At 46.6% G+C, this 27,860-nt stretch overlaps 1 protein-coding gene and 1 long non-coding RNA gene across 4 annotated transcripts in view; one reads left to right on the top strand and one right to left on the bottom strand.

Moving 5' to 3' along the window:
- Positions 1-1,118: 1,118 nt before the first annotated feature.
- The window catches only part of FKBP6 (FKBP prolyl isomerase family member 6 (inactive)), a 50,710-nt gene continuing 23,968 nt past the window's right edge, over positions 1,119-27,860 (bottom strand). For both annotated transcript variants that reach the window (XM_038375774.1, XM_038375775.1), the window contains exon 9: positions 1,119-1,612. In XM_038375774.1, the coding sequence (XP_038231702.1) occupies positions 1,580-1,612 (33 nt within the window). In that variant the 3' untranslated portion in view covers positions 1,119-1,579. The remainder of the gene's footprint in view (positions 1,613-27,860) is intronic.
- On the top strand, positions 7,949-26,477 carry LOC122456992. Of its 2 annotated transcripts, none has more exons than XR_006276244.1 (3): positions 7,949-8,130; positions 21,925-22,102; positions 26,201-26,474. It is a non-coding gene; the product is annotated as an uncharacterized LOC122456992 (long non-coding RNA). The 2 variants fall into 2 exon arrangements; XR_006276245.1 differs by having other exon boundaries at positions 8,106-8,130; positions 21,889-22,102; positions 26,201-26,477.

Genomic DNA, 27,860 nt, shown 5'->3' with positions numbered 1-27,860 from the left:
GCCAAAGCTACTAGATAGATGCATTTTCCTTCTCTCCAAAGAGAGAGTTTTAAGCTCCTCTGATCCTTTAAAAGGAGCAGATATGAAAGTCTGAACTGTTCTGCTTAGTTTAACTTTTTTCCTAATGTGCTAATATCCACCAAGTCCACACACACTTTCATTTTGGGCCCAATTTTACTCTGAGTTAGACAAGTGCAACTGTCACTGGAGGTCAATGGGATAATTACATCAGGACACAGAGGAGAATTTGACCCTCCACCTAGCCAAATAGGCATGTGGGATGTACCTTCTCCACAAGCAATGAAGTCTAGCATAAATTAATCATGCTGTAAATTAAAATATTTAGTACTGTGCTTACAAGACACTGACAGATTAAGTCTTTCGGCACCATAACTTACCAGCGTACTATCTTTGCTTCCTGGTTTTTAAGTCAGTCAATAACAGTTAAGTTTGTTGCTCATGTGGAATACAAGAGCCAGAAGGTGGAGAAAAACAGGTTAAGAAAGCTCAAGTGGTTTCTTTCTTGGCAAACAGTCTCTGGAATATGCATTCACCAGGGGTGATTCTCCTTCACATCCTGCTCATTTCCTTACCACTGATGTGCAATGTCTAGAGGGCATGAGCTGGGACATACAGGGTGAGAGCAGTACGTTCTGCTTTGCCAGTTTCCCCTTCCATGGAATTTTTGTAAGGTTTCTTACTGATTTTGTATTTGCTGTATGTTGTTCATTAGCATGCATTCAAATCTACATTTAACAACTCAGTCACTCTGCAAGGCATAACCATTCAAAACAATTCAGGGAATGTGCATGTTTTTCTCCAAAGGGAAATCTACAAGAACTAAAGTGGGGAGATCTGATACATGGGGGAAGAGGAAAAGGTAAGGGGTATATTCTGAAGTAACTTGGAATTCAGCATCAATATGCACAAGAATGTTCATAAAGCATAACACATTGTATTATCTAACAAGTGAAGCAGCAAGTTGGCACAACAAACCAAATCATGTTTTCAAATTCTGATTCCTCACTTTAGCTTGCCCCCCTCCCTTTTTTTTTTTTTTTTTTTTTTTAAATAAAAGATCACCCTTGGACAATAAATTGGGACCAGTCCTGCTAGGATTATTTCCCAGAGATCTGTTTATTTTTTCAAAACAAAACCAAATTTTAAACATAATTATTCTATGAACAATCTGCGTAAATACAAATTCCATGGCATCCTACTTTTATTTACGTATTTCCTCTGAGCAGCCCAAAACTTGGAAGAGGTCGGAGAAGACTGAGAAAGTCTGCTTCAAAATAAAGTAAATATCCGCTTCTGTGAATAATCCAGGGCTCCAGTAATGAGAGAGAATAAAGCCCAAGGGGCAGTCTCTCCTTTTCTACAGCAGAGTTTAACCTTATTTTCAAAGATTGAGACTCAAGATTTCACAAACAGGAATTATCTGGAAAAATATGTTGTACATATAAAACTGAGAACAGGCTTGCAGGCTCCTCAATTCTGAGCTCTCCAGATGAAACAACGTTCCTTCGTCCCAAAACATGGAAGCAATGTTTGGGGGCTAGAGGTAGGCTTCCTTCAGTTATTCCTTCGTTCCTTTCATCTGCAGAGGATTCTAGAACAAAAACAACAATCAGCAACATTCAAACACTAATCATGAATATAGTTTGATTAGATCTGATTGGCTGCAACTGCTTAAAGCCTAGTTTATTCTCAGACACTTGTGTTTTATGATTGACGTTACTGGCTCTGAAAGAATGCTGTATTTATTCACAGCTCAATACACAGAATACAGTAAGAGTGAAGTTCCCACAATATTCCTTCAACAGCCTCACCTGTGGCCTGAAAGTGAATGCCATCTCTAAATGTTATGGACTCCAATCTAGCCTTTATTTACCCTTGTAGACAACTAAGTAACTTTCCCTTTACTAGCATTTATACCCGTCATATATACTTGTAGATGGTTCCAACCTTAGTTTGCCAAAAAACAAATGATTCAACTCTATTCAAAAACCATCAATACTCCCAGCCCTATGATCATTTCTGTTCCTCTTGTTTACTCCCTTCTAAATTTGTCAATATCTTTTTGGGATCAAGGTGCCCAGAAATGAACGCAGGTACACCTGAGTGTTACCTCCTTACTCTGTGACATATTTGTACAAAAAGCTCCCACAACGCACTACAAACCCCTACCTAATTTGCTGTCTCCCATCACACCCAGGTCTCTTCAGCATTACGACTTCTCTGCTTTCTTCTGCTCGCTGAATATTTGGGTTTAAAGCATTAGTTGGCATTTTTCTAATCGGTTTGTCATTTTTTGTCTGTTTTTCCAATCAGAGTCCTTTTGTGGTGTTTATTGATCCTCACATCACCTAGGTTATCACCTTATTCCAGATTAACATGGTTATGTCTTCATTATTTTATCGAAACTCTACACCAGCCATTGGATTCTTCCTTCAACGCTACATTCTCATTTAACAAGACCTGAGGCAGAGCTCTGTGTAGCTCAAAAGCTTTTCTCTTTCACCAACAGACATTGGTTCAATAAAGGATATTACCTCACCCACCTTGTCTCTTTTGTTTGTAGTCTTTCAGCTAGTTTTCACTCCAGATGATACTGTTCTTCTCCAAAAAGAAAAGGAGTACTTGTGGCACCTTAGAGACTAACAAATTTATTAGAGCATAAGCTTTCGTGAGCTACAGCTCCCTTCATCGGATGCATTTGGTGGAAAATACAGAGGGGAGATTTATACACACACACAGAGAACATGAAACAATGGGTTTATCATACACACTGTAAGGAGAGTGATCACTTAAGATAAGCCATCACCAGCAGCGGGGGGGGGGGGGGGGGGGGGAGGAAAACCTTTCATAGTGACAAGCAAGGTAGGCTATTTCCAGCAGTTAACAAGAATATCTGAGGAACAGTGGGGGGTGGGGTGGGGGGGGAGAAATAACATGGGGAAATAGTTTTACTTTGTGTAATGACTCATCCATTCCCAGTCTCTATTCAAGCCTAAGTTAACTGTATCCAGTTTGCAAATTAATTCCAATTCAGCAGTCTCTCATTGGAGTCTGTTTTTGAAGCTTTTTTGTTGAAGGATAGCCACTCTTAGGTCTGTAATCGAGTGACCAGAGAGATTGAAATGTTCTCCAACTGGTTTTTGAATGTTATAATTCTTGACGTCTGATTTGTGTCCATTCATTCTTTTACGTAGAGACTGTCCAGTTTGACCAATGTACATGGCAGAGGGGCATTGCTGGCACATGATGGCATATATCACATTGGTAGATGCGCAGGTGAACGAGCCTCTGATAGTGTGGCTGATGTGATTAGGCCCTATGATGGTGTCCCCTGAATAGATGTGGACAGAGTTGGCAACGGGCTTTGTTGCAAGGATAGGTTCCTGGGTTGGTGGTTCTGTTGTGTGGTGTGTGGTTGCTGGTGAGTATTTGCTTCAGATTGGGGGGCTGTCTGTAAGCAAGGACTGGCCTGTCTCCCAAGATCTGTGAGAGTGATGGGTCGTCCTTCAGGATAGGTTGTAGATCCTTGATGATGCGTTGGAGAGGTTTTAGTTGGGGGCTGAAGGTGATGGCTAGTGGCGTTCTGTTGTTTTCTTTGTTGGGCCTGTCCTGTAGTAGGTGATTTCTGGGTACTCTTCTGGCTCTGTCAATCTGTTTCTTCACTTCAGCAGGTGGGTATTGTAGTTGTAGGAATGCATGATAGAGATCTTGTTGGTGTTTGTCTCTGTCTGAGGGGTTGGAGCAAATGCGGTTATATCGTAGCGCTTGGCTGTAGACAATGGATCGTGTGGTATGATCTGGATGAAAGCTAGAGGCATGTAGGTAGGAATAGCGGTCAGTAGGTTTCCGATATAGGGTGGTGTTTATGTGACCATCGCTTATTAGCACCGTAGTGTCCAGGAAGTGGATCTCTTGTGTGGACTGGTCCAGGCTCAGGTTGATGGTGGGATGGAAATTGTTGAAATCCTGGTGGAATTCCTCAAGGGCTTCTTTTCCATGGGTCCAGATGATGAAGATGTCATCAATGTAGCACAAGTAGAGTAAGGGCATTAGGAGACGAGAGCTGAGGAAGCGTTGTTCTAAGTCAGCCATAAAAATGTTGGCATACTATAGGGCCATGCGGGTACCCATCGCAGTGCCGCTGATTTGAAGGTATACATTGTCCCCAAATGTGAAATAGTTATGGGTCAGGACAAAGTCACAAAGTTCAGCCACCAGGTTAGCCGTGACATTATCGGGGATACTGTTCCATCTTTGTGTGGAATGTGGGTGTAGAGGGCTTCTACATCCATAGTGGCTAGGATGGTGTTTTTAGGAAGATCACCAATAGACTGTAGTTTCCTCAGGAAGTCAGTGGTGTCTCGAAGATAGCTGGGAGTGCTGGTAACGTAGGGCCTGAGGAGGGAGTCTACATAGCCAGACAATCCTGCTGTCAGGGTGCCAATGCCTGAGATGATGGGGCGTCCAGGATTTCCAGGTTTATGGATCTTGGGTAGCAGATAGAATACCCCAGGTCGGGGTTCTAGGGGTGTGTCTGTGTGGATTTGTTCTTGTGCTTTTTCGGGGAGTTTCTTGAGCAAATGCTATAGTTTCTTTTGGTAACTCTCAGTGGGATCAGAGGGTAATGGCGTGTAGAAAGTGGTGTTGGAGAGCTGCCTAGTAGCCTCTTGTTCATAGAGACTGGGAATGGATGAGTCATTACACAAAGTAAAACTATTTCCCCATGTTATTTCTCCCCCCCACCCCACTCCCCACTGTTCCTCAAATATTCTTGTTAACTGCTGGAAATAGCCTACCTTGCTTGTCACCATGAAAGGTTCCCCCCCCCCTGTTGGTGATGGCTTATCTTAAGTGATCACTCTCCTTACAGTGTGTATGATAAACCCATTATTTCATGTTCTCTGTGTGTATATACCAATCTCCCCTCTGCTTTTTCCACCAAATACATCCGATGAAGGGAGCTGTAGCTCACGAAAGCTTATGCTCAAATAAATTTGTTAGTCTCTAAGGTGCCACAAGTACTCCTTTTCTTTTTGCGAATACAGACTAACACGGCTGCTACTCTGAAACCTGTTCTTCTCCAAGTCTATTTGAATTATTTTTGTAAATTTTGGACAGACATTGCAAATGTGCCACTAAAGCCCAGTTATATCACACATACTACAACACTTTTATTCTCTAGTTTTATAATTCTACTAAAAAGCCATCAAGTGTGTCAGGCAGGATTTGTTCTTTAGATTAACCCACGCTTCTTGTTGCTCATGATTCTATGAAGTTCTGCCCTCCCATTTCAATATCCTACTGCTCATGACGCCACAACATACTGAATTGTTCGCAGTTACAAGTGGTAGCGTTGGAAATGTTCACTAAGATGCACCGAGGACCAAGATGATGTTCTACCCATTTGCCCCACGTGTCTCAGATAGGATTAACCCAGATTTAGAAGTACTCAGGCCCTAATCCCATTTAGGGTATGTCTACGCAACAGAAAACCCCCAACGGCAGTGAGTCTCCAAGCCCAGCTCAACATACTCTGCCTCATGGAGCTCATGCTACTGGGCTAAAAATAGCAGTGTAGGCATTTGGGCTCAGGCTAGAGCCTAGCCTCCAGACCCTCCCCACCTTGCTGAGTTTATGAGCTTGGGCTCCAGCCCGATCCTGAATGTCTACATGGCTATTTTTAACCCTGCAGCGCAAACCTGAGAGTCAGTCGAGCAAGGCTCTGAGACTTGCTGCCAGGGGGAGAGGGTGTCTTTCTGCTGTGTATATGTACCCTTACACTGAAATTCAGACTTAAAAGAAAAGCCATTGTCAAATTCGCTAGGAGTTAATCCAAATCTGTTCATGTAGTTCATGCAGAGTGAAAGGTAATCAAAAAACAAAAAGCAGCATATATGCAATGGCTGTTTTATCTTCTCTTAGTTCATAGTAGCCACGTTTCACTTGTTACAGTTTCAACAGCTAGATCCACTTCAGTCTGTTTATCAAGCCAGTTGCATAGCTCTTGGGTTATCACCCCACTCTGCAAGCTTTTAAAAATTAACTTCCCAGTATTTACTTATCTGCAATGATATGAAGGAGAACAGGCCACAGTTTCCAACTCACTAACCAAAACACAAAGCCCAAGAATTGGGAGCAAAACAGATCCCTCACAGGCAGACAGCAGGAAAGACCAATGTACAGCCGGAGGCAGGAAAGATGTCTTTTTTGCAATATTCTATCAGAACACAAAATATTTTGCACTTTTAAACCCTCTTCTGTCAAATGGTCGTAAAGCACTTTACAAACATTTGACTTGTAAGTCTAGTTCCATTTCAAGGCTATGAAAGGCACTTCGGGCCTGCTGTGACTCCAAACAACTTCAGTAAGATTGGGATGAGGCCATTCATGAATTCAGACTGTCTGTCTGTGAGGTAGCTATCCCCATTTTGCAGGTCAGAAAGTGAAATCATGGAAAGGTCATACAAGCAAGCCAGTAGCTGGGCTGGGAGTTTCCAGACATCTATTCGGGCACTTTATATCACTAGACCACCCTCCCTTCAAACTAGGTCAGCACATCCCTCACTACTGCGACACTATCCTAGTTCAGACTGAATCATCATGGGGCTTTGATATGGGATTGAAATATGCAACATTTTGAAGCCAAACTTAAAACACACTCCTGGGTTCAGCAGGGTGGTACAGCTCTTGGCTGTGTCATACCACTGCCAAGGTTCATCCTGAAAGGAGGTGGTGGAAACAAGGAATTAGGATGGGAAGGAGAAAATCTTTATATATCACTCTCTTGATTGCTAATCCACTGGCTCTGAATGGCAGTCATTTACCGAACCTGCAGCACAAAATTCCTATCAGCTATGACAAAGTATGACAGATGTTTTTAGATAAGGTACTCCGTACTATATTAGAGCAAAGCATTTCTCAACCACGCTAACGCTGAGCCATCTTCTAAGTTATGGACATACATAGCTCTTTTCATAGGTCCCTGACAAGCATATTTAAAGATAATCACTTGATGTTTCCACTGGCTGTTAGTTGTGCTTGGGGTGTCTAGCTGGGTGTAAAAACTGCATCTACTGAGACTTCTTGTGCACTGTAAGGGGAGAAAAAGGATCAAACTAAGAATCTTCTATGATCATGGTTATTTGAAGTAATAAAGTCTTTACTAGAGCTAATTAAAAATATTCAAGCTGAAACACTAAAGGCATTTCAAGGAGTGTCTGATCAGTTCATCTCTTTCATTTCCACCTAATGGCTACACAATCACCGAGGAAGCGGAGGGGGACTCTGTGGCCTTGAAGATGAGAAGGCTTGGACTTCGTTCAAGGGGCTGCTGCTCCGGCAGGTAGGAGAACTACGTGCCCGAACTAGGCCATCCCTCCAGCATTTCTCTCCTTCCTTTAAAAGCGGTTTGGCAAGAACTACACAAAAATCAACACAAACATACGCTTTCAAGCTCAGAGAGAAGTCTGTTATTCACAGGCTTCAGGAAGACAAAAGTCAGTCATGAATTTATATAGTTAGAAAATGCCATTTCACGGATCATTTAAAAATCACAATTGCCTTTATTCTGCATTTAACACGCAGCATTTAACTAATATTTTTAATTATTTTAAGCAGCCTGGACACTGGTGCCTGCAGAGACAGATCAGCAGCCAAGCAGCAGGGCTGCTGAGAGAGAACAGGGGTTGCTCCTCTAGCTCTGCTTCCCTGCCAGCCTCTCCTAAGGCAGGGGAAGAGCAGTGCTGAACAGACACATCACTTACACCAGAACTCGGGCTCTGCCAAAAATGTGCAGGCACGTGGAATCTGGAAAATAAGCACTGCACACTTCTTGACAAGGCACCAATCCAATGATGAGAGTCCCTGCCCTCTAATCCTCTCATTAAATCCAGGCTCCACACGGGCTGCTCTCAAGCGACTCACTGAAACGGGTCCATCTGCTTGGCATCACACCCATCCATCCACATGGAAACATCCCATCGTGTCAATGAGTCATGTCAAAGAGTCATATCGTTAAATAAAAAACAGTAATGGAATTTGTGACTATGCAGCCTTAAACATAAGATGAGCTTGAGCTTTTAAATTACAGAAAAGCACCTCTCCAGAAGGGTAAGACTAAAGCTACTTTTACAAAGAGAATGAGCCATGAGTTTTAAGCAGAATGCCTCCTCCCCTTTCAACAGGGGTTTCAGTTTAAAATCTGATGATCTAACATAGCCCAAGACTTTCAGAGTGTGTGTGTGTGTGTGTGTGTGTGTCTGTGTTGGCCACCCTCTTCCCAGCCTTTTCAACGCTGACACTCAGGTTCATATGGCACCTTCCACGCTCAGGCTATAGAGAAGTTCTCCACAGGGTACAACCAACACTTGGTAACAGTATGCACACCAGTGGTGTACTGCACTATTCAAGAAGTGTATGTCCCAGATCTCCAGACCAGCCAGATTTAAAAAGGAACACAGCTGGCTGGTCTACAGTTAGCAAGCGTTCTCTTTGCTCCTTCTCACTCCTTTTGAATTTCACTGTCTGAGCTCCTCAGTCTGTGTATCTAAAGTTAGCTGCTTCTGGAAAACCGGTATGCTTGAGAGTAGGCAACAAAGTATCTGGTAAGAAAGTGCAATAGCTCAGTCTAAAAAATTAGAAGCTGCTTGTCCAATTGCCATGCGGTTTAATGCTCTTATTGATTAAATCTGACTGAGTAATTTAATTGGCCAGGGGGTACCGTTCTAAATACAGAAAAGGCACTCGTAGCTGGAGGCCTGGGATGCAAGATCCCTGCAATTACTGGCCTGAGGCAGCTACAGTTGACAGGGCTGCAGCTGCTTTAAGTTTCAGACCTATCCTTTAGGGTAGGCCCTCAGGAAATATATTAGACAAGGTTCAAGGTGGCAATTTAGATTTTTGCTGCCATTTGCTGTTTGCATACAAAGTTGTTTTTTTTTCTGATCAGGTCTGTTTAATCTGAACATGTTCCCCTTGAGAAAGAACTAACTCTTTATATGCTCACCACTCCAAACCCCACTCCAGGAATGTGCAATTCTGGCATGACTGGCTCGTATATTTTCCAACACAGTAGGAGCAGGATATTAGAAAGGGAAGAAAGCGGTTTAACAAATTTGTCTCTTTCTGGTGAAGTGACACCATCAATCTAAAAATCACATCAGCTAAAAATATGTAATTTGGTATTATCAGAATGTATTGTATCAGGAAGAGTTAAGTCAGAAGGAAAGGAATTGCACATGGATTTTACATTGTACCTTATGGCAGGACCAGAAATGCTTGCCATTGGCTCAAGATATCATTAAAAATTAAGTTTCTAGCTCTTACGGTTGTAAGGTCAGCTGCCCCCACACAAAACTGAACGTTAACCAGTCCAAGTCGAACACTCCAAAGCCTGCAGCCAGCAGAGCGAAACTGAAGAGACAAACAACTTTTCCGCTACTGCCCAATGATTCATAACAGCAGCAGTGCTACTAGACAGAGCTCCAAGTCCCAAAAGCAGGTTCTGTTTATGGAGTCCCCCCACCATCTCCCCTAAAACAGAGGTTGAGATCAGAGCAGGGTAAGAGAGAGCCCTTCGCAGCAGCCAAGCAGGAGGGTGGGGGAGAAGTGTAGCAGAGACCCCCTCCCACCTCCATCAGGAGTGCAGGGTAGGGAGGCCTCATGTTGAGAGACCAAACTCAAAAGAGTAGTTATTAATGGCTCACTGTCAAGCTGGGAGGTCCTATCTAATGGAGTTCAGTAGGGGTCAGTCCTAGGGCTGTACTAGTGAATGCTTTCATTAATGACTTGGATAATGGATGGAGAGTGTGCTGCTAATATTTGCAGATGATGCCAAGCTGGGTGGGGTTGCAAGCACTCTGGAGGACAGGATCAGAATTCAAAATGACCTTGACAAATTGGAGAATTAGTCTGAAATGAACTAGATGAAATTCAATAAAGACAAGTGCAAAGTACTAGTCTTAGGAAGGAAAATTCAAATGCACAATTATAAAATGGGGAATTAACTGGCTAGGTGGTAGTTCTGCTGAAAAGGATCTGGGGATCATCGTGGATGACACATTGAAGATGAGCCAAAAATGTAATTAATACACAGGCAAAAAAGACTAAATGTTCTGGGGTGTATAAACAGGAGTGTCCCATGTATGACACAGGAGGTAGTTGTCCTGCTCTACTTGGCACTGGGGAGGCCTCAGCTGGAATCCTGTGTCCAATTCTGGCCTATGTGCTTTAGGAAAGATGTGAATAAATTGGAAAGAGTCCAGAGGTGAGCAACAAAAGTGATAAAGGTTTAGAGAACCTGACCTATGAGGGAGGATTAAAAAAACCGGACACGTCTAGTCTTGGGAAAAGAAGACAGAGGTGGGGACCTGATAACAGTCTTCAAATATATTAAGGGCTGTTATAAAGAGGACAGTGATCAATTATTCTCCATGTCCACTGAAGGTAGAACAAGAAGTAATGGGCTTAAACTGTGGCAAGGGAGACTTAGGTTTGATATTAGCAAAAACTTTCTAACTCTAAGGGTAGTTGAGCTCTGAAATAGGCTTCCAAGGGAGGTTGTGGAATCCCTATCACGGGAGATTTTAAGAACAGATTGGACAAATAGCTGTCAGATCTGGTCTAGGTTCACTTGATCCTGCCTCAGCACAAGGGGTTGGACATGAAGAAGTCTCAAGGTCCCTTCCAAACAGCATAGTTCTGTGACTCTGTTTCAGGCCCCTACTAGCTAGAGGTCTATATTAAAGTTGGCACCCCTGAGCATGGTCCAGGGACAGTATCCTGATAGGAATCGCAGAAACTCCTCCTTATCACAGCCCCCTTTTAGAGGGAGAGAGGGGAGGGAGGAAGGAAGATGAAGAGGGCTTGGACCTTTCACCAGCACATTGTATTTGAATTTCTCTGGTGCTACAGCTCCATCATTTGTACCACTCTGTGGGGACTCATCTCCTTGCACAAATATTGATGTGAATCAGCGTAACAAACTTGTTTATTTGTTTTTTCGGGCAACAAAGTTATCACATTCCATTAGAGCAAAACACCAAAACTTACACAGAGCAGTAATGTTACTGGAGTACACGCTAATGCCTAATGCTCTTATTCACGTCCTTGTTAACACCATCTCCTCTATGCCTTCTTGCACATGGCCCTCTAAGCATGTTCTCGCCCTGAACTGATCCACAAGGTCCCTGCCTCATCCTCATTCTTCAAGACTCTAGTTCACTTATCTAAAAAACCCCCTACTTTGGTGGTGTTCTTCCTCTAATTTCTGTCTGTCCATTTGTTTGTACACTGAGAATGCCTCAGGAGAAGGATTGGCCTGCCTTGAAGATCTGTGACGTCTCTAGCCCATCACAGGCATTGCCATAGCTACAGCACTGTCCTGCAAACCAGAAGGAAGGGCTGGGATCTGAAGAGACAAGAGTTGCAAAACAACCCTAATAAATCTTTTTTCCTTCTTCTCCTTATGGAGGCTTTTCCCAGCAGGGGTGGTGTCTAGTTAAGTTACGCCTGAAGCCTTCTTGTTATTTATAGCAGCACTCAGCTACTTCACACAACTTCCTTCTTTACCTGGGAAACCCCCGCAGATAGGGTATTTTGCACCTGCTGAAGGAACATGCACAAATGCATGTGAACTTAGTAGTGTCTTAGATGTTCAGCTCTGTACCATGAATCCACATAGCATTGGCATGAGGCATTTTTAAAGTCTATACCTCAGCTACAAATGGGGGGGGGGGGGAGGGGAGCAGCAAGTCACTGTTTACTCGAAGCCTGGAGTTATCCCAAGTCAGGAGTTTTGACTGTATTATGCTCATACTTCTCAGTTTATTCACAAGTCTTTGAGCTCATTAGGTCAGTTTAATTGGCAGCAGCTGCTGGTTCTAAGCCCAGTTATAGTCATTTCTACCTGGCGACTCAATCCCAGCATGCAGCCAAGTCTCACCAATTAAGAGCAGGCCTAGCAATCTGGAAGCTGTTCCTAAAATCTAGCCGTCTGACCTTAGGAATCACAGTTTCCTGCTATAATTTCAGCAGCGCTTGTTGTCATTGGAACAGCTGTAAGTGCTGAGCCTGTTTCTCTCTGGTGTATGACAATTAGAGCGTATATTAGAGGCAAGCTTTCAACTTTGGCCCACCTTAGTACAAGGAGACTCATCCTTCTGGAATGAAACTATCCTCCCCCTGAGCGCACAGACATTTCTAGGGAGCCTGCTCCACACTTCACAGAGCAGCATATGAAACAAGGATTTCTTTAGTTCCCTGTTGCCTACACGAGGCTCTGTAGGACAAGGCATGGATACAAAATTCCATCCCAGCCATGTGAAGGAGCAGAAATCTTTCCATGCTAACACTCCAGGCTTCACAATACAACAGTGAACTCTGGCAACCCAGCATTCCCCTCCTACCTCAAGTTTTCAGATAATGGCCCCTCACCTACGCACAACCCCCACAAACACCCACCCACCCACCATGCATGTGCACTGATCATATGCACACAATAAATCCCCTCACTTGAGGTATGTAGGTGATGCGGGGGTGGGGGAGGGGGAAAATGTGAAAGTTCTGATTGTACATTTGTAGTGCCCTGAAGTAGGATAAGGCAAACAATTAGAGTCCACCTATTTTTAGTGGTCAAAGAGTCAGGCCCTGTCTTTCTTTGCCAGAAGTTAACCCACTATGGAAAACAGACAGCCCACTTAACAATTCTTGCTCTCCTAAATCTTCATCATCCGTCTCCTCCCTTTCTCCCAGTGTGGAATTCAGGGTTGTGCTAGAAAGAGGCAGTAGACACGAGCGCACATGTTCAGTTTCTCCGCTTTCCCTGGAACCCTCAAAAAAATCCTGGAGATGGGCAAATCCTGCCACCATTTGCAATTCAAGAAGCAAGTCCCAGGAAGTCAGTTTTACAGCTTTTATTTTCCATTCCGTACACTTATCTGCACTTTGCCTGAGCTGAAACATGCATGTGGGATGAACAAGAATTTTAAAATGCTATTTAAAGAGCCTAGGAGTCTTGGTGTTGACTAACTGAATTGAAGATGGTGCCCAGAATTTTGCTGATCCCAGCTGCTGACCCTATCAGAATTCTCGAGGTGAGAATGTACTGAGAGTTTTCAGCTCCTATGAACAGCTGTCAATGTCTGAGCTACCTGCATCAGAGGTTACAGTTGCAACACCGTTCAGCCTGTATTTTTTTCATGTCCAGAAGTCAGGTCCTGTATACTCTGGCCATGCTAAATAAACTGAAATGCTCACTTCTGAAGCATTCTTCACACCTTGGGATACACGTCTGATCCGAGGGGGGAGAAGGGAATGGAACAGGAGAGAGGAGAGATTTATGCCAACTGGAATCTCCCCAAAGAAAGTCTATTCCGAGCAAGACACTGCTTGTGGCAGCTAAAGGCATGCCCTACTTTGATCCTTTCCTGTCAGATAGGAATTGTAATCTGCAAGCTTGATCTGTGGCAACACCACATAAACAGGCTTGCTGTTAGAGATAGGCCAACCGATATTCCACAATAGGAAAAAAAAAAAAATGATGATCCAGGCCATTCCTCCCTGACGAGTTGGAGATACCAAGTAGCATGTACTGAGCATTAGAGAGAGGCTGGGTCTGCTTAATCACGTCTAGCTTGACTTGTCAATAGGTAAGGTTCATGCAACAGTCCTGGACCAATGCAGAGAAATTGTTACAAGAACAAATGGAGGTAAAAATCAAATAAGCACTTCAAAAACTGGTCAATGTTAAATGACTATTGTCAGGGAACACCTACACAGAGGTTCTCTGTGTGAATCAGACAGGTTTTAAGAAAAATCCAACAAAATGGTAAAATTGTAGGCTTGAGTGCTGAATTTAGCTAGACATTAGTCCAATTTCTCATCAGTGATAGCAAAATTGACTGTGAGTAATCTAAAAGGCTTTAATAATTTACCTGTGTGCGGTTCAGTTTAAAGTTGTCGGGCGGAGGGAGAGTAAAAAGCAGTCCAGAATGGCAAAGTGATGGTACTAGTACTAGGAACTTCACAAAACAAGAACTAGAGGATTTATGGGCTCTCAAACTTTCACAGTTTAAACCTGGATGAATGACAAAGAGCTCCAGTGACTGTAATGGAAGAAAAGCAGCCACTGCAACCTATTGCACTAGTATGATTCAATATATATTTACCAATGACCTGGCACCTAGGGTTTAACACTCTACCCTTCTCAATTTCCTTGGGGAAAATGCTCAACGCATTAATTGACAGTGTCAGACTGGAAATAAGGCCTAAATTTAACAGGGAGAGTAATCAGCCATTAGAACAAGGGTTGTAGTGGGTTTGACATCACTGACAATTTTTAAATCAAGTCTGGATGTTTTTCTAAGAGACCTGCTCTAGGCATTATTATGGAGCAGTTCTGTGGCCTGTGCTATATGGGGGATCAGAAAAGATATCACATCACTGGCCCCTTCTGGCCACAGAACCTATGAATCTACTAGTAGTAATTTCTCCCCTTGGGCGTTCTCAATTAAAAGGTTTACATCACTCTTCAGCCTCTCCTGATCTTTTTAGAATGCTGTTTTAGAGCTGCTCTTTCCCCGCCACATTAAGTGTGCACAGAATTAACAAATCACACTGAAACAGGGACCTTTTATTTTTCCAACCCAGACTCAGGAAGGACTATTTGAAAAAGGAGCATGTAAGCTTACACCTAAGTAGAAAGGTAACCTTCCCCTATTGCTGCTTCTAGGAAAGAGCCGTTGAGGAAGGAAAACAGGAGTTCTGGCTCACCACTCTATTACTCAGGAAATTACGCATTAATAGCTCAATCACAACAGCAAAAAAACTTTTCACCCAGCTTCAAACTCCTCCAACACCTACGCTGCAGTCACTCGTGGGAGCCACATCAAAGACTGACCACCACCAGAAGAAAGAATGAGGTTCTTGGTGTAGCTGAATGCATTGCTATCAGTACCAGTGTGTTAACACCCCGTCATGATTTTCCACTGTGGCACTAACATGTAATTAATATGTTAAAGGAGGCAAACATGCAAGGACAAACAGCAATGGGCCCAAAGTGCAACAGAACATTTGGACTGACTACTTAAGCGTGCACACTAAAGCTACAAAAAGCTAATTCTGTTTTCTTACCAAATGTAGTTAGGACCCAGAATACGGATCATGATTTTTGTAGATTCTGAGAATGTTGGAGGTGGAGGGTCCCTTCCACAGTAACAGTTTTTCACTGCCTAGTATCAAAATATCAACTCTGCCCACATATCTACACCAGTGACATCATCACAGGACCTAACCAGATCAGCCACACCACCACTAGTTCTTTCACCTGCACGTCCACCAATGTAATCTACGCCATCATGTGCCAGCAATGCCCCTCTGCTATGTACATCGGCCAAACTGCACAGTCCTACGTAAAAGGATAAGTGAACACAAATCAGATATTAGAATGGCAATATACAAAAACCTGTAGGGGAACACTTCAACCTCCCTGGACACACAATAGCAGATTTAAAAAGTAGCCATCCTGCAGCAAAAAAACTTCAGGACCAGACTTCAAAGAGAAACTGCTGAGCTTCAGTTCATTTGCAAATTGGACACCATCAGATCAGGATTAAATACAGATTGTGAATGGCTCGCCAACTACAAAAGCAGTTTCTTATCCTGTGGTGTTCACACCTCAACTGCTAGAAGAGGGCCTCATCCTCCCTGATGGAACCAACCTTGTTTTCCCTCGCCTAATTCTTGCTTGCATATTTATACCTGCCTCTGGAAATTTCCACTACATGCATCCGACGAAGTGGGTATTCACCCACGAAAGCTTATGCTCCAATATGTCTGTTAGTCTATAAGGTGCCATGGGACCCTGCCACTTTTGCTACATATGTTTGTCTTGTGGATATTTTGGAAGTACAGCAATATTATTGTTGTTAGGAAAAAGTCACAAAGAGTCAGTCACAGTCTGCTATGGTTCCATGGTCCAGACAACCACCCTGTGTCTCCAGATGGAAGATCTGACCCTGTTTCTATGAAAGATGATGGGGAAGTGTGGGGATTTGAACTACTGATGCTTTTGCCAAGGCTAGATGGGCTCCCAGTACCTGCACTAACCTGCCCTGTAGGGAGCCCTCCACAATGCTGGACTCGGTGTTTTATCTTCCTGGATACTTTGGGAAGTAGAGTGTTGAATTGCACAAAAGAACCCCCTTGCTACAGTCCAGTAAAAAGCCACCTGTCAGAAAAACAAAAACCAAAAAACCCACTCTTTTCCTTTCCACTGTGTAAAAGAAGTGTTGACACTCCACTGCAAATAGATCTTTGAGTTCTCTCTGCACAGAGGCATACAGAATAAAGAATTCTTAAATATGGCGTTTTCACACAGCAATCCTCACTTGGGATCAATCCACTGCGACGTTCTTCTTACCCAGACCACCACCAACATGGAAAACATGGTGACGGACACACTGATGGATGGAAATTTCTAACAGTGGCCATTAGAACGAGCAAACTGACGTAACACATGGTAGCACCTGGATCACTCTCCCCTTTGCGTCAGGCAGAAAGGCCTGGAAAGCCAGCTAAAGACCCGGGCCTTGTCCATCTTTATCTTCTCTAGGACCCTGCTGATTAGAGGGAACAGGTAGAAGGCGCAGAGAAGCCAGCCTGACCAGGACAGGATAAAGGCATCAGAGATAGCGTCCCACCCCAGACCCCCCCCCCCGGAGCAGAACCGGGGACATCGCTGGTTCTGCCAAGTTGCGAATAGGTTCAGCTGGGGAGTTCCCCACCTTCGGAAGAGCTGGTGGGCCACTTCCGGGTGAAGGGACCACTAGTGTTGTGAGGAAAAGTCCCTGCTCAAGCAATCCGCTCTCTTGTTCTGGATGCCCGGTAGGTGGAAGGCCTTCAGGTGGATGTTGTGGGCTATACAGAAGTCCCACAGCCTGAGGGCTTCGTGGCAGAGGATCAGGCCCTACCCTACCTGTTGATATCAAACATCGAGGCTGTGTTGTCCGCGAGAACCCTGACTACATTGCCCTTCAGGTGCGAGCAGAAGGCCATACACGCCAGCCACACCGCCCAGAGTTCCTTGATGTTTATATGTAGGGTCAGGTCTTGGGCTAGCCACAGGCCTTGGGTCTGAAAGTTCCCGACATGGGCCCCCCCAACCCAGGTCCAACGCATCGGACACCAGCTCCAACGACAGGGCCCTGTACCTGAATGAGACCCCTTGGAGCATGTTGTTTGAGGCAGACCATCACTGTAGGGAGGTGATCACAGAGTCAGGCACAGTGAGGATCTTGTGCATCCTGTCTGTGGCCTGGGAGAACTTCAAGGCCAACCAGAGTTGGAGGGGCCTCATCCTGAGTCTGGCATGATGGACCATGTACATGCATGCCGACATGTGAGCCAAGAGCTGCAGGCAAACCCTGGCTATTGTCACCGAGAACTTTGAAACCGAGTCCATGAGACCTTTCAAAGGTCTTGAATCTGTTTGGCGGGAGAGAGGCTGTGGCCAACGCTGCGTCCAGGAGTGTCCCGATAGTCCTGGTCCAACGCATAGAGTTTAACATGGATTTGGTGCTGTTTACCAACAGGCCGGGCCACCTGGAGGGCTTCAGGAGTGGACGGCATCCAGGATACTCTGCTCAAACGTGAGTCGGAGGCCTGGGGCCTGGTGGGGAGCGAGGACTGTCCGACATGGGTCTAGCCTCTCTCCCAGATTTCCCTTGGTGCCACTGTGAAGAGGGAGTCTTCCTGGCCCTCTTGACGTGTCCCGTGAATGTGGAGTGATGCCGACTGGTCAATGGCACCGGAAGGTTGCCGCATACTGACGTTGCGGTACCGGTTCGGAGCAGCGTGCTGGAGTCAGGGTCAGCGCTGACTCCATCAGGATGGCCCAGAACCTAATATCCCTTTCTTTTTTGGTCTGAGGTTTAAATGACTTGCAAATCTTGCACCTTTTGCTGATATGGGTTTCTCCCAAACAGCACAAACAGTCTGCGTGTGGGTCACTTCTTGGCATAGAACACCTACAAGAGCTGCATGACTTAAACCCCAGGGTGGGCCCAGGCTCACTGACTAACTAAACATCTAACTAACTACAGGTACTAACACTCAACGAATTAACAGTACTGGGGATCGAGCTACAGTAAAGCTGGAGCAGAGTAGTTCCGACGCACCTTCACTGGCGGCAAGAAGGAACTGAGGATGGGAGGAGCGCGCAGCTCCCCTTAAACTGCGCCAGGCAGGCACCACTCCAGGGGTCGCGGGGGACGCTCCCACCCTACGGGTACTGCTAGGGGAAAAGCTTCCAGCACCAGTGCACGTGGTGAGTACGCACACCTATTGTGGAATACACATGAGCAATCACTCAAAGAACCACCTTTCTTTCTCCCTGTGTTGGTCTTAATAGAAACAGGATTGGACTTCAACAGCAACAACATTTAAAATAACTTTCTTCAACCCCCCGAAAAAAACAGATCAAATCATTTAAAGAGACCGTCAAGCAGTGACTTTCCCCCCTAAAGAGATTCTGTACAGGAAAAGTGAATAAGGAAAGAGTTAAAATAAATGCCTTTATTCTTTATGTTTTAAAGCATTTAACTGTTTTCCTTTTTCTGTGTGTTTAATAAGGGGTTGAGAAGATTTAGGATGATTACAATGCGAATAATGCCAGTGCAGACACAAAACTCCAGACCACACTTAATTGCTTAAATGTTATAGAAGCATGCCAGGTTTTTTAATCAACATCTTTTGCCTTGCTGGGCCTGAGATGCCCCCTAACCACCACAACAGTGGCATGGACTTGTCAGTCCCATGTGTGGAACTAAGCTCAGTTCTCAAAGCAGATGTTGGAATGCTGCTTTCTGCTCCAATGTTTCTCTCAGGACCCAAAAGTTATCAGATTCTCACAGTTCTGTCAGCAAGAGAAGAGAGCTGCTGTGCTTATCAGTAGGCAGTCTGGGTTTATTAGGCATATAAGTCAGAACAGTTCCTCTGGTTGGGGTCTGGCAGATGCTATGATCACAGAGAAGGAGATCTGTAGCATTCACTACCTGCATAGAAGGTCTCCATACTGACACTTCAGCCTCAGCAGAATTGATCAGAGAACTATTGTGACCTGTGCAGGCAGTGAAATGGAACAGGGCCATTGATCCTGAGGGAGGATGGCTTCCCTGATGTGCAGTTTTGGAAGTGTATGAGGTCCATCAGTCTTTGTGGACAGGTCTTTTTATTTAGTTGCTAATAGACAAGATTGGGAGTGGGGCTGGAGAAGTTTCTAAATTGAACCTGGAGTTGATTTATGGATTAGGATAAGAAGGTGACTGCTACATCTCTACTCACTGCAGACTAGATCCAGTGTTTGACTCTCAGACTCTACTAGCCTGGATGTAAGCCATGATTGCTCCTGGGAAGTTGAGATTATTGGCCAGCCGATTCATCCGGCTTTACAAGGGTGGAGCTAGTTATTTTGAGCGCAGTGGACTCCACTGTCGAGTCTGACTTAAGCTCCTTCAGTTTCAGATGGGAGTTGGTAGTTAGGAGATGTGCCTATCAAGATTGTTGTCATTTGGGAATGGTACTCCAGCACATACACTAAGAAGGATTTTGATTTAAGAGTGTGGTTCTCTTGCATGGCCTCGGATGCAAACCCTGGAGACGTGCCTTATTTACCAGCCTTAGAGTATATCTGAGGTGAGAGCATAGGGCTGGCAGAGTCCTCCAGCCACATTTTGGAGATACGCAGGTAAGGGTATCTCAACCAATATCAGATCATATATGAAGGTTTTTGTTTTTATGACCTTGATATAGTCACTTGACTGATATACCCCTTTATTTCCTGCAGGCCAATCTTTCCATGGCCTTAGAGTAGAAGCACATGTGATTGGAAGTAGTTTATGGATTTGCTCACAACAAAGATTTAGTGGTATCAAAACAAAACAACAAAAAAACAAAACCAAACACACACATACCCCACCCAATTCCAAGTTCTTAGCGCCAGTTCAAATATTGCAATTGGGATACACATCCAACTCAAAGAGCAGAATTTCTCACCTATACAGCTAAAGGCCAATTTCAGAATTCTGAAAGCCACCCAAATTCCACTTTAGCTAAAGCACGCATTATTAATGCGCCACAGTTTAGGGAGAGCCAAGCCCAATATTCTGAAGCCATGTCCCTGCCAATGTACTCCTGCATTCTGTCCTCAGCCACTGTGATAAGACATGTGGCCTTCTCTGGAGGCCTGCAGTCCTGCTTAAAATGCATATTAAGATTACCCAACATCTCAATACCATGAAGCAGAACTCCAGATTGACCCTCTGAAGCAATTTTCTCTTATAAGGCAGGCCACACATAGCTTTCTCTGGAACTTGCCGTTGCTGTGGTGATCAGGCAGGAGACGTGGGGGTTGTGAGGGGAAGAATGAGTCGCTGAAGGTGTTCTTGTTGCCAGTTTAGCGATTTCCTAACCCACTGATCTGCTGCTAGACTGCCCACCTGATAACTCTCCTCTGAGAGCAGAAGGTTACTCACCTTGCAGTAAGTGAGGTTCTTCAAGATGTGTCCCCCTGTGGGTGCTCCACTCCAGGTGACAGTGCGGCCCAGTGCCATTGATCGGAGATCTTCAGTAGCAGTGCCTAGTTGGGATGCACGCGCTCAGCTGCTGTCTTGTGGCATCGTTAGGGTCTGCATGTCCCGCACCCTCCTCAGGTTTCTTCTCTACCGTAGAGATAAGAGAGTAGTACTCCAAAGTAGAGGGAAGGAGGGTGGGTAGTGGAGCACCCATAGGGACACACATCTCAAACAACCTCAGTTACTGCAAGGTGAGTAACCTTCTCTTTTCTTTAAGTGCTGTCCCTGTGGGTACTCCACTCCAGGTGAATGTGAAGTACTATGGTTGGTGGGATTTTGGAGTTGCTGCAGTGACCACTGTAGACAGTACTGTGTGATCTACTATGATGTCTGCCGTAGTATCCTGTGCGATAGCATAATGTTTGGCGAAAGCGTGGTCAGATGTCCACATGGCCACCTTGCAGATATCAGTAATAGGTACGTTATGGAAGAATGCAACTGATGTTGACATCGCCCAAGTAGAATGAGTTCTAATGCCCTGGGGTGGTTGAGCATTCTGAATCTGGTAACAGGATCTGATGCAGTCAGAGATCCACTTGGAGAGTCGTTGCTTAGAGATAGCCGCACCCTTCACTCTCTCCAAAGTGGAGACAAATAGCCAAAGGGATTTACGAAATGGCTCAGTCCTGTCTAGATAAAATGAGATTGCCAGTCTGACGTCAAGGGTATGTAATGCCGCTTCCTGTGGAGTCCTATGAAGTTTGGGATAGGATGCAGGTAAGTATATTGGCTGGTTAAGGTGGAAGGTAGACACCACTTTGGGGAGAAATGTAGGGTGGCGTTGCAAGGTAACCTTGTCTTTAGAGAAGGTCGTGTAGGGAGGGTAGGCCATCAGGACGCTTATTTCCCCTATTCTTCTCGCTGACATTATGGCAACCAAGAAAGCTACTTTCATAGAATTGTGGAGCAGGGATGAGGTAGCTAAGGGCTTGGAGGGAGGTTTCATAAGACCTCGGAGGACTAGGTTGAGAGTCCAGGCGGCTGCTGGTGGATGAATCTCAGGGTAGAGATTTTGCAGGCCTGTGAGGAAGCGTTTTATTGTGGGGTAGGCAAAAAGTGAATATCTGTCCAGCAAATCATGGAAGGTGGTGAGAACCGCAAGGTGTACTCTGATGCAGCTGAGCAAGAGCCCGTCCTGTTTTAATTTCAAAAGGTAGTCTAGGATGTCAGGGAGAGCCACGGCGTGGGGCTTCAAGCGTCTATGGGAGCACCACACAGAGAAGCATTTCCACTTTTGCAGGCAAGTCTTATGAGTGGAGTCTCTTCTACTGTGCAGGAGGACATACTGGACCTGCGCAGAACAGGTTAGTTCGTGGATTTGAAACCATGAAGGAACCACGCCGTCAGATGGAGTTTCTGGAGCTGCGGATGAAGAAGCTAGCCGTTGTCCTGAGAGAGAGCAGATCTGGTCTGCTGGGGAGAGTCCCTGGAGGAAGGATGGACATCTGCAGCAGGTAAGAATACCATGTCTGTCTGGGCCAAGCCAGGGCAATAAGTATGACCCTGATCTTGTCCCCTCTGATCTTGTGTAGAACCCTGTGTATCAGTGGGATCGGTGGAAATGCATACATGAGGGAGTTGTTCCACGGGATGAGGAATGCATCTCCTAGGTATGTGGTCCTGAGTCCCGCTCTGGAGCAAAATAGATGGCATTTGCGGTTCTGGGTTGTGGCAAAGAGGTCTATCGACGGGGTGCCCCAGTGGGAGAAGAGTTGTCATAGTATCGTGGGATGCAATTCCCATTCGTATTCCTCGGAAAAGTGTCTGCTGAGTGTGTTGACGGTAGTGTTGTGACACCCGGACAGGAAGGAAGTGGTGATTTCTATGTGATGTTGTATGCACCGATTCCATAACCAGATGGCTTCTGTGCATAGGGAGTGCAGTAGTGCTCCCCCTTTCCTGCTGATGTAAAACATACATGCTATATCGTCCGTCAGGATCCAAATGGATTTGTTCTTTATGATGGAGAGAAAGTGAAGGCAGGTGTGTCTGACTGCTCTGAGCTCTAGGAGATTTATATGCAGACATGTCTCCGACAGGGACCAGCGGCCCTGTGTCCGGTGTTTCCCAGGTGCGCTCCCCAACCTATTAGGGAAGCGTCCATGGTAAGCATGAGCACTGGGGAGTGTTGATGGAAGGGAACGCCCCTGCATCGGTTCTCTGGTTTTGTCCACCAATGTAGGGAGGCCAATACGCTCGCTGGAGGAGTTACCGTCATGCAGAAGCTGTGTCTGTTGGGTCTGTAGTCGGAGTTGAGCCAACCCTGAAGACATCTCATGTGCAGCCTGGCATACTTGACCACGAAGGTGGTGGCTGCCATGTGACCAAGAAGCTGTAGGCAGGTTCTTGGCTGTATCCTGGGGCAAACGGAGAGAGTGCGTATGAAATGTGTAACAGTGAGGAATCTGTTGTGTGGGAGCGAGGCTCTAGTTCGAATTGAGTCCAGGTGAGCTCTGATGAATTTGTTCTGCTGTGTGGGTGTCAGGGTGGATTTTTGGAAGTTTATTTGCAGACCTAGACTGTGGAAGAAGGAGATGGTAAAACGGGTCGCTTTTAATGTCTCGTCGTATGAGCCACCTTTGATGAAGCAATCGTCTAGGTAGGGGTAAAGTATGATCCCATGTTTGCGGAGGTGGGCCACGACTATGGCTAGGGTCTTGGAGAATACTCTCGGTGCTGTGGAGAATGGGAGTACTCTATATTGGAAATGGTCGTGTCAGAGTGTGAATCGCAGGAAGCATCTCTGTGCTGGATGAATGGATATGTGAAAATAGGCATCTTGTAGGTCGAGGGCTGTGAACCAGTCCCTTTGTTCCAGTGTGGGTATGATTGTGCCCAATGTGACCATCTTGAATTTCTGTACACGTACAAATTTGTTCAGTCGGCATAGGTCTAGTATAGGTCTCCATCCCCCACCTTCCTTCTGGGTCAGAAAGTAGTTGGACAGTAGTGAGTAGAACCTTTTTCCCCCAATGTTGCGTTGGTACCGGCTCCACTGCACTTCACGTAGAAGTGGCTCATCTTCTACAGCTAAGTAGGTGCTCGTGAGAGGGGCCCTGAAGAGGCATGGGGAAGGGTGGGCGTGGAAGATATGAAAGGGATGGAGTAACCTGAATGAACTATTTCTAGGACCCAATGGTCCTGTGAGACCTGTTGCTAGGCATGGTGGAAAACCTGGAGGTGGTGGCCAAATGGGCAAATAGGCGGCAGAGTCAAGGGGTGGTCACGCAAACACTTCAAAATTGTTTCCCGAAGGATGGGAGGTAGCTGGTTGTGCAGGATTTTGTCTGCGCCTAGGAGGTGATTCCTCCCTATATCATACGGTCTGGGCTGGGGCTGGTGATATTGTTGTGTGCGGCGCCTCGCATAAGGTTGATACCATTATATCCATCCTTCCCCAGGAGAGATGCCCAGTGTGCGCAGGGTTGTTCTAGAGTCTTTCATAGTGTGATGGACTTCACTGTTTTTTTGTTGTTGTTTTTTTAGAAAAAAGCTTATCTTTATCAAAGGGGAGGTCCTCCACTGTGGTCTGCAGATTTTTGGGGGATACAAGAGGCAGACAGCCAGGAAAACCTGCGCATGACCACCGCAGTTGCCGTAGTGCGGGCTGCTGTGTCCGCCATGTCCAGGGATGCTTGTAGCACTGTTCTGGACACCAACTGACCCTCAACAAGGACTGAAAGTCTGCTCTCCTGTCCTCTGGGATATGGGAGATAAAAATCAAAGAGCTTGTTGTAGTTGTCCAAGTCATAGTTTGAAAGTAGGGTGGAGTAATTTGCAATTTTGAATTGCAAAGTAGAAGAGGTATAAATCTTGTGGCCCAGGAGGTCAAGCCATCTGAGGTCCTTGTCCTGAAGGATGGGCCAATATTGTGGCTGTTTTGTCCTGTGTGTTGCTGCATCCACTACAAGAGAATTTGGTTGTGGATGGGAAAATAAGAAATCTACATCCTTAGCTGGAACATAATATTTACGTTCAGCCTTTCTGCATGTTGGTGGGATGGAGGCAGAGGTCTGCCAGAGGGTGTCAATTGGTTCTAGCAGTGCTTCGTTTATGGGCAGTGCGATCTTTGAGTGCGCAGAGGGTTGGAGGATTTTGAGGAGCCTGTGTTCTGTCTCCTGGACCTCCTCTAAAGGAATGTCCTGGCTGAGTGCCACCCCCTTGAAAAGTTCTTGGAATTGCTTAAAATCGTCCACATTCTGTGGAGGTGGAGGCGGAGGCATGAGGAGCTGATGGAAAGTTAAGAATCGGTGAATTAGGGTATGGTTCATAGCCCACCTCTTCGGGGGAGTGGGGGTCAGGAGCTCTAGATGTACATGGAGCTGGAGATAGAGGTGCAGAACAAGCTTGCGGTCTGGTGGAAGAGTCATGAGGATGAGTGGCAGCAGAAGCCGACCAAGGGTACCACTGAGGCCAAGACATGGGGTAAAAGAAGTGAGGTCCCACCCATGGGGGAACAAAGTAGGGAAACTGAGGCTGGTGCTTGTGAAGCGCCATGCCTTGAGGTATATATGGTTCAAGTGGAGGAGGAGAAGCAGGTGGGGAGAACCCCGCCTGCTGCTGCATATCGGTCTCGCTGACAGTGAGGGTAGCCAGGTCAGGTGGCGAGAGCAGCTGGTCAAACAGTGAGCGCCGTGTGTCAAGGAGCGAAGAGTCAGACTCAGGGGTCACTGAGATGTCCTCTTGATGTAAAAACTGCTGCTGCTCCATGGGGTGTGATCCTGCGGAGTCCGAAGTGTAGCGGAAGCCCTCAGCGACTTGTGCTTTGCTTTTGCGGGTGCTGTGGGCCCTTTATGGGCACCCTGCAAGGGGTCCGCGTCTGCTGCGGGAGCAATGGGCAGGCTCGGTGCTGACGTTCTTGTCGGGGCAGGGGTAGAATGCACTGTCAGCACCGGGTCTGTCTTCGGTGCCAAGGAGAGCTTCCTGCTGCGAGAAGTCGGATCCCTGCTTTTGCACGCCGCGTGAGCCGTGGCTGAGGTGCTGGGGCGGTCGGAGGCGCCTGCCTTTGGTGCTGTCAGCACCAAGGGTAAAGATCTCACATGAGACCCTTTACCCTTTTGAAAGTCTCTGTGAGGTGACATTGGGGCTTCCTGCCTCTTCGCTTGAGACGGTGAAGCCGTGCTCCCAATCGGTTCTGACCTAGCCAGGGAGCGTATGGGAGAGGGCTTACTATTGCCTGTCTCCATAAGTGGCTGTAGGAATTTCTCCATCAGGAGCATTTTTAACTACAAGTGCCTGTCACGACGAGCCCTGGTTTTCAGGCTGGTACAATGAATGCACTTAGCAGGGACGTGTGTCTCACCGAGGCACTTCACACAGTGTAAGCGTCCATCAGACCACGGCATAGGCTCCTTGCAGGAGTTGCATTTCTTAAATCCTGGGGACCCTGGCAGTATTCAACTAGGAATGCCTGGGGAGGGCATTTCAATGGGAGATGAAGGAGGAAAAAAAGTGAGGGTTTTTTTTTGTTTGTTTTTTTAAATTAGGTAACTATTCTAAGGGAAGGGAAATATTTCTAACTATGTCTATGTCTTTGTACTTATTTTCTTCAGTGACCAGGGAAGAGGTTCAGCACTGCCCCGAATCCCGTCTTCAGCCGAGGACATTTAAGAAGGAACTGAGGGAGGGTGCAGGATGCACACACTCAGGCAGACCCTAACAATGCCGCGAGACAGCAGCTGAGCGCATGCATCCCGACCAGGCACTGCCACCGAAGATCTCTAATCAACGGCGCCAGGACGCACCATCACCTGGAGTGGAGCACCCACAGGGACAGCACTCGAAGAACAACACATCTTTGCTCAAAGTGTTAGGGTGACCAAATGTCCCATTTTTAAAGGGACAGTCCCATATTTAAGCCCTCCTGCAGGTATCCCGACTTTTTCTTAAACAGACAAATTGTCCTGTATTTTCTGTCTCCCCCCAATCAGTACTGGCGGGTCCTGCTGCTGGCTGGATCCCTGCCAGTCAGATGCCCACCCACCTGTGGTGGGGGTGGGAGGGGTCCAGTGCTGCTGATGGGGGTGGGTGTGAAAGGCTGGTGGCAGAATGAAGATGCAGTGTGCGGGGCCAGCTGCTCCCTGGCTGGTCCATTATCACAGGCCCAGCTGCATGCCAGCTCTCAGCCAGCAGGGCCCCGCCACTCGTCTCATTTCTGGCAGGCGCTGGCTGATGAGTGTGGGCAGGCACCAGGCGGCCAGTCGCCTCTGCCGTCCACCCATCAGCCCTTTACGTGCTCCCAACCTTGCTGTCCTCTCCCTGCTTTGCCCCTTCCTCCCCCGACCCAGCCCCGCTGCTCCTCCATATCTCCCTCGGCGGGGCACGTCCCGCTCCCAGCGTGGTGCGGAGAACCAGCCTCTGGTCAGAGTGCTCAGCTCATCAACTGCCTGGCTGGGCTGGTGCCCTGAGAAAGCCCAAGACCCTCCAGCCTGGGGCACTAGCCAGGAGTCGTCAAGCCCTGCGTGTGCCAAAGCCCCCCCACAGCACTGGCATGGGGAAGCATCTCCGCCCCTCAGTTAAGCTCTGGAGTGGTGGGGGGGAGGGGAAGGGGAAGCAATTTCCTGTCTTTTCATGCCCTGTACCTGCAGGTTCCACAGCAGCCCCTGGGGCAGGGGTTTAGCACCTTCTTCATCCTCGGTCCTTCCCTCAGGGAGCATGAGGCTGCTCCGTCCCCTAGGCACCCTCCCATACTGAGACACCTCTCTGGCCGGGTTCGCTGAAGCCTCTGCAGTCAGGTTCTCTGGGCCCTGGTGCACAATGCATCTTCAGGACTTAACCCCTTCCTGCCTACGCTGTAGCCGGGATTATGTCAGTGGCCAGCAGCAGCCTGGAGTTAACTGCCTTTCGACACTGTGCAGACAGGAAGGGACAAGCTGCTTCCAGCCACACGGGAGGAGGAAAAGAGATGAGCTCTGCAAAGACATGGGCCAGGTCATCCCTCCCCGCCATTCCTCCCCTGCGGCTGGAAGCAGCTCCTATCCCTCCCGCACAGTGCTGAAAGGCTGCTACTGGCCACATTCTGGTGTGAACTTGGCAGAAACTGGGGGGGAGGGGAGGGGAAGAAGCAGCATGTGACCCTGCATGCCCCCTCCCCAAGAACCAGGCAGAGAGGGCTGGGTCGGTTGGTCATCCCCGGTGTGAGAGAGGTATACGGGAGTGAGTGAGTGAGTGTGTCCTCCCCATGTGATCCTTAAAGATAAGAAGGTAAATAAA

This window comes from Dermochelys coriacea, chromosome 17, assembly GCF_009764565.3.
Source record: "Dermochelys coriacea isolate rDerCor1 chromosome 17, rDerCor1.pri.v4, whole genome shotgun sequence".
Lineage (NCBI taxonomy): Eukaryota > Metazoa > Chordata > Testudines > Dermochelyidae > Dermochelys > Dermochelys coriacea.
This window is presented reverse-complemented; position numbering and strand designations above follow the sequence as displayed.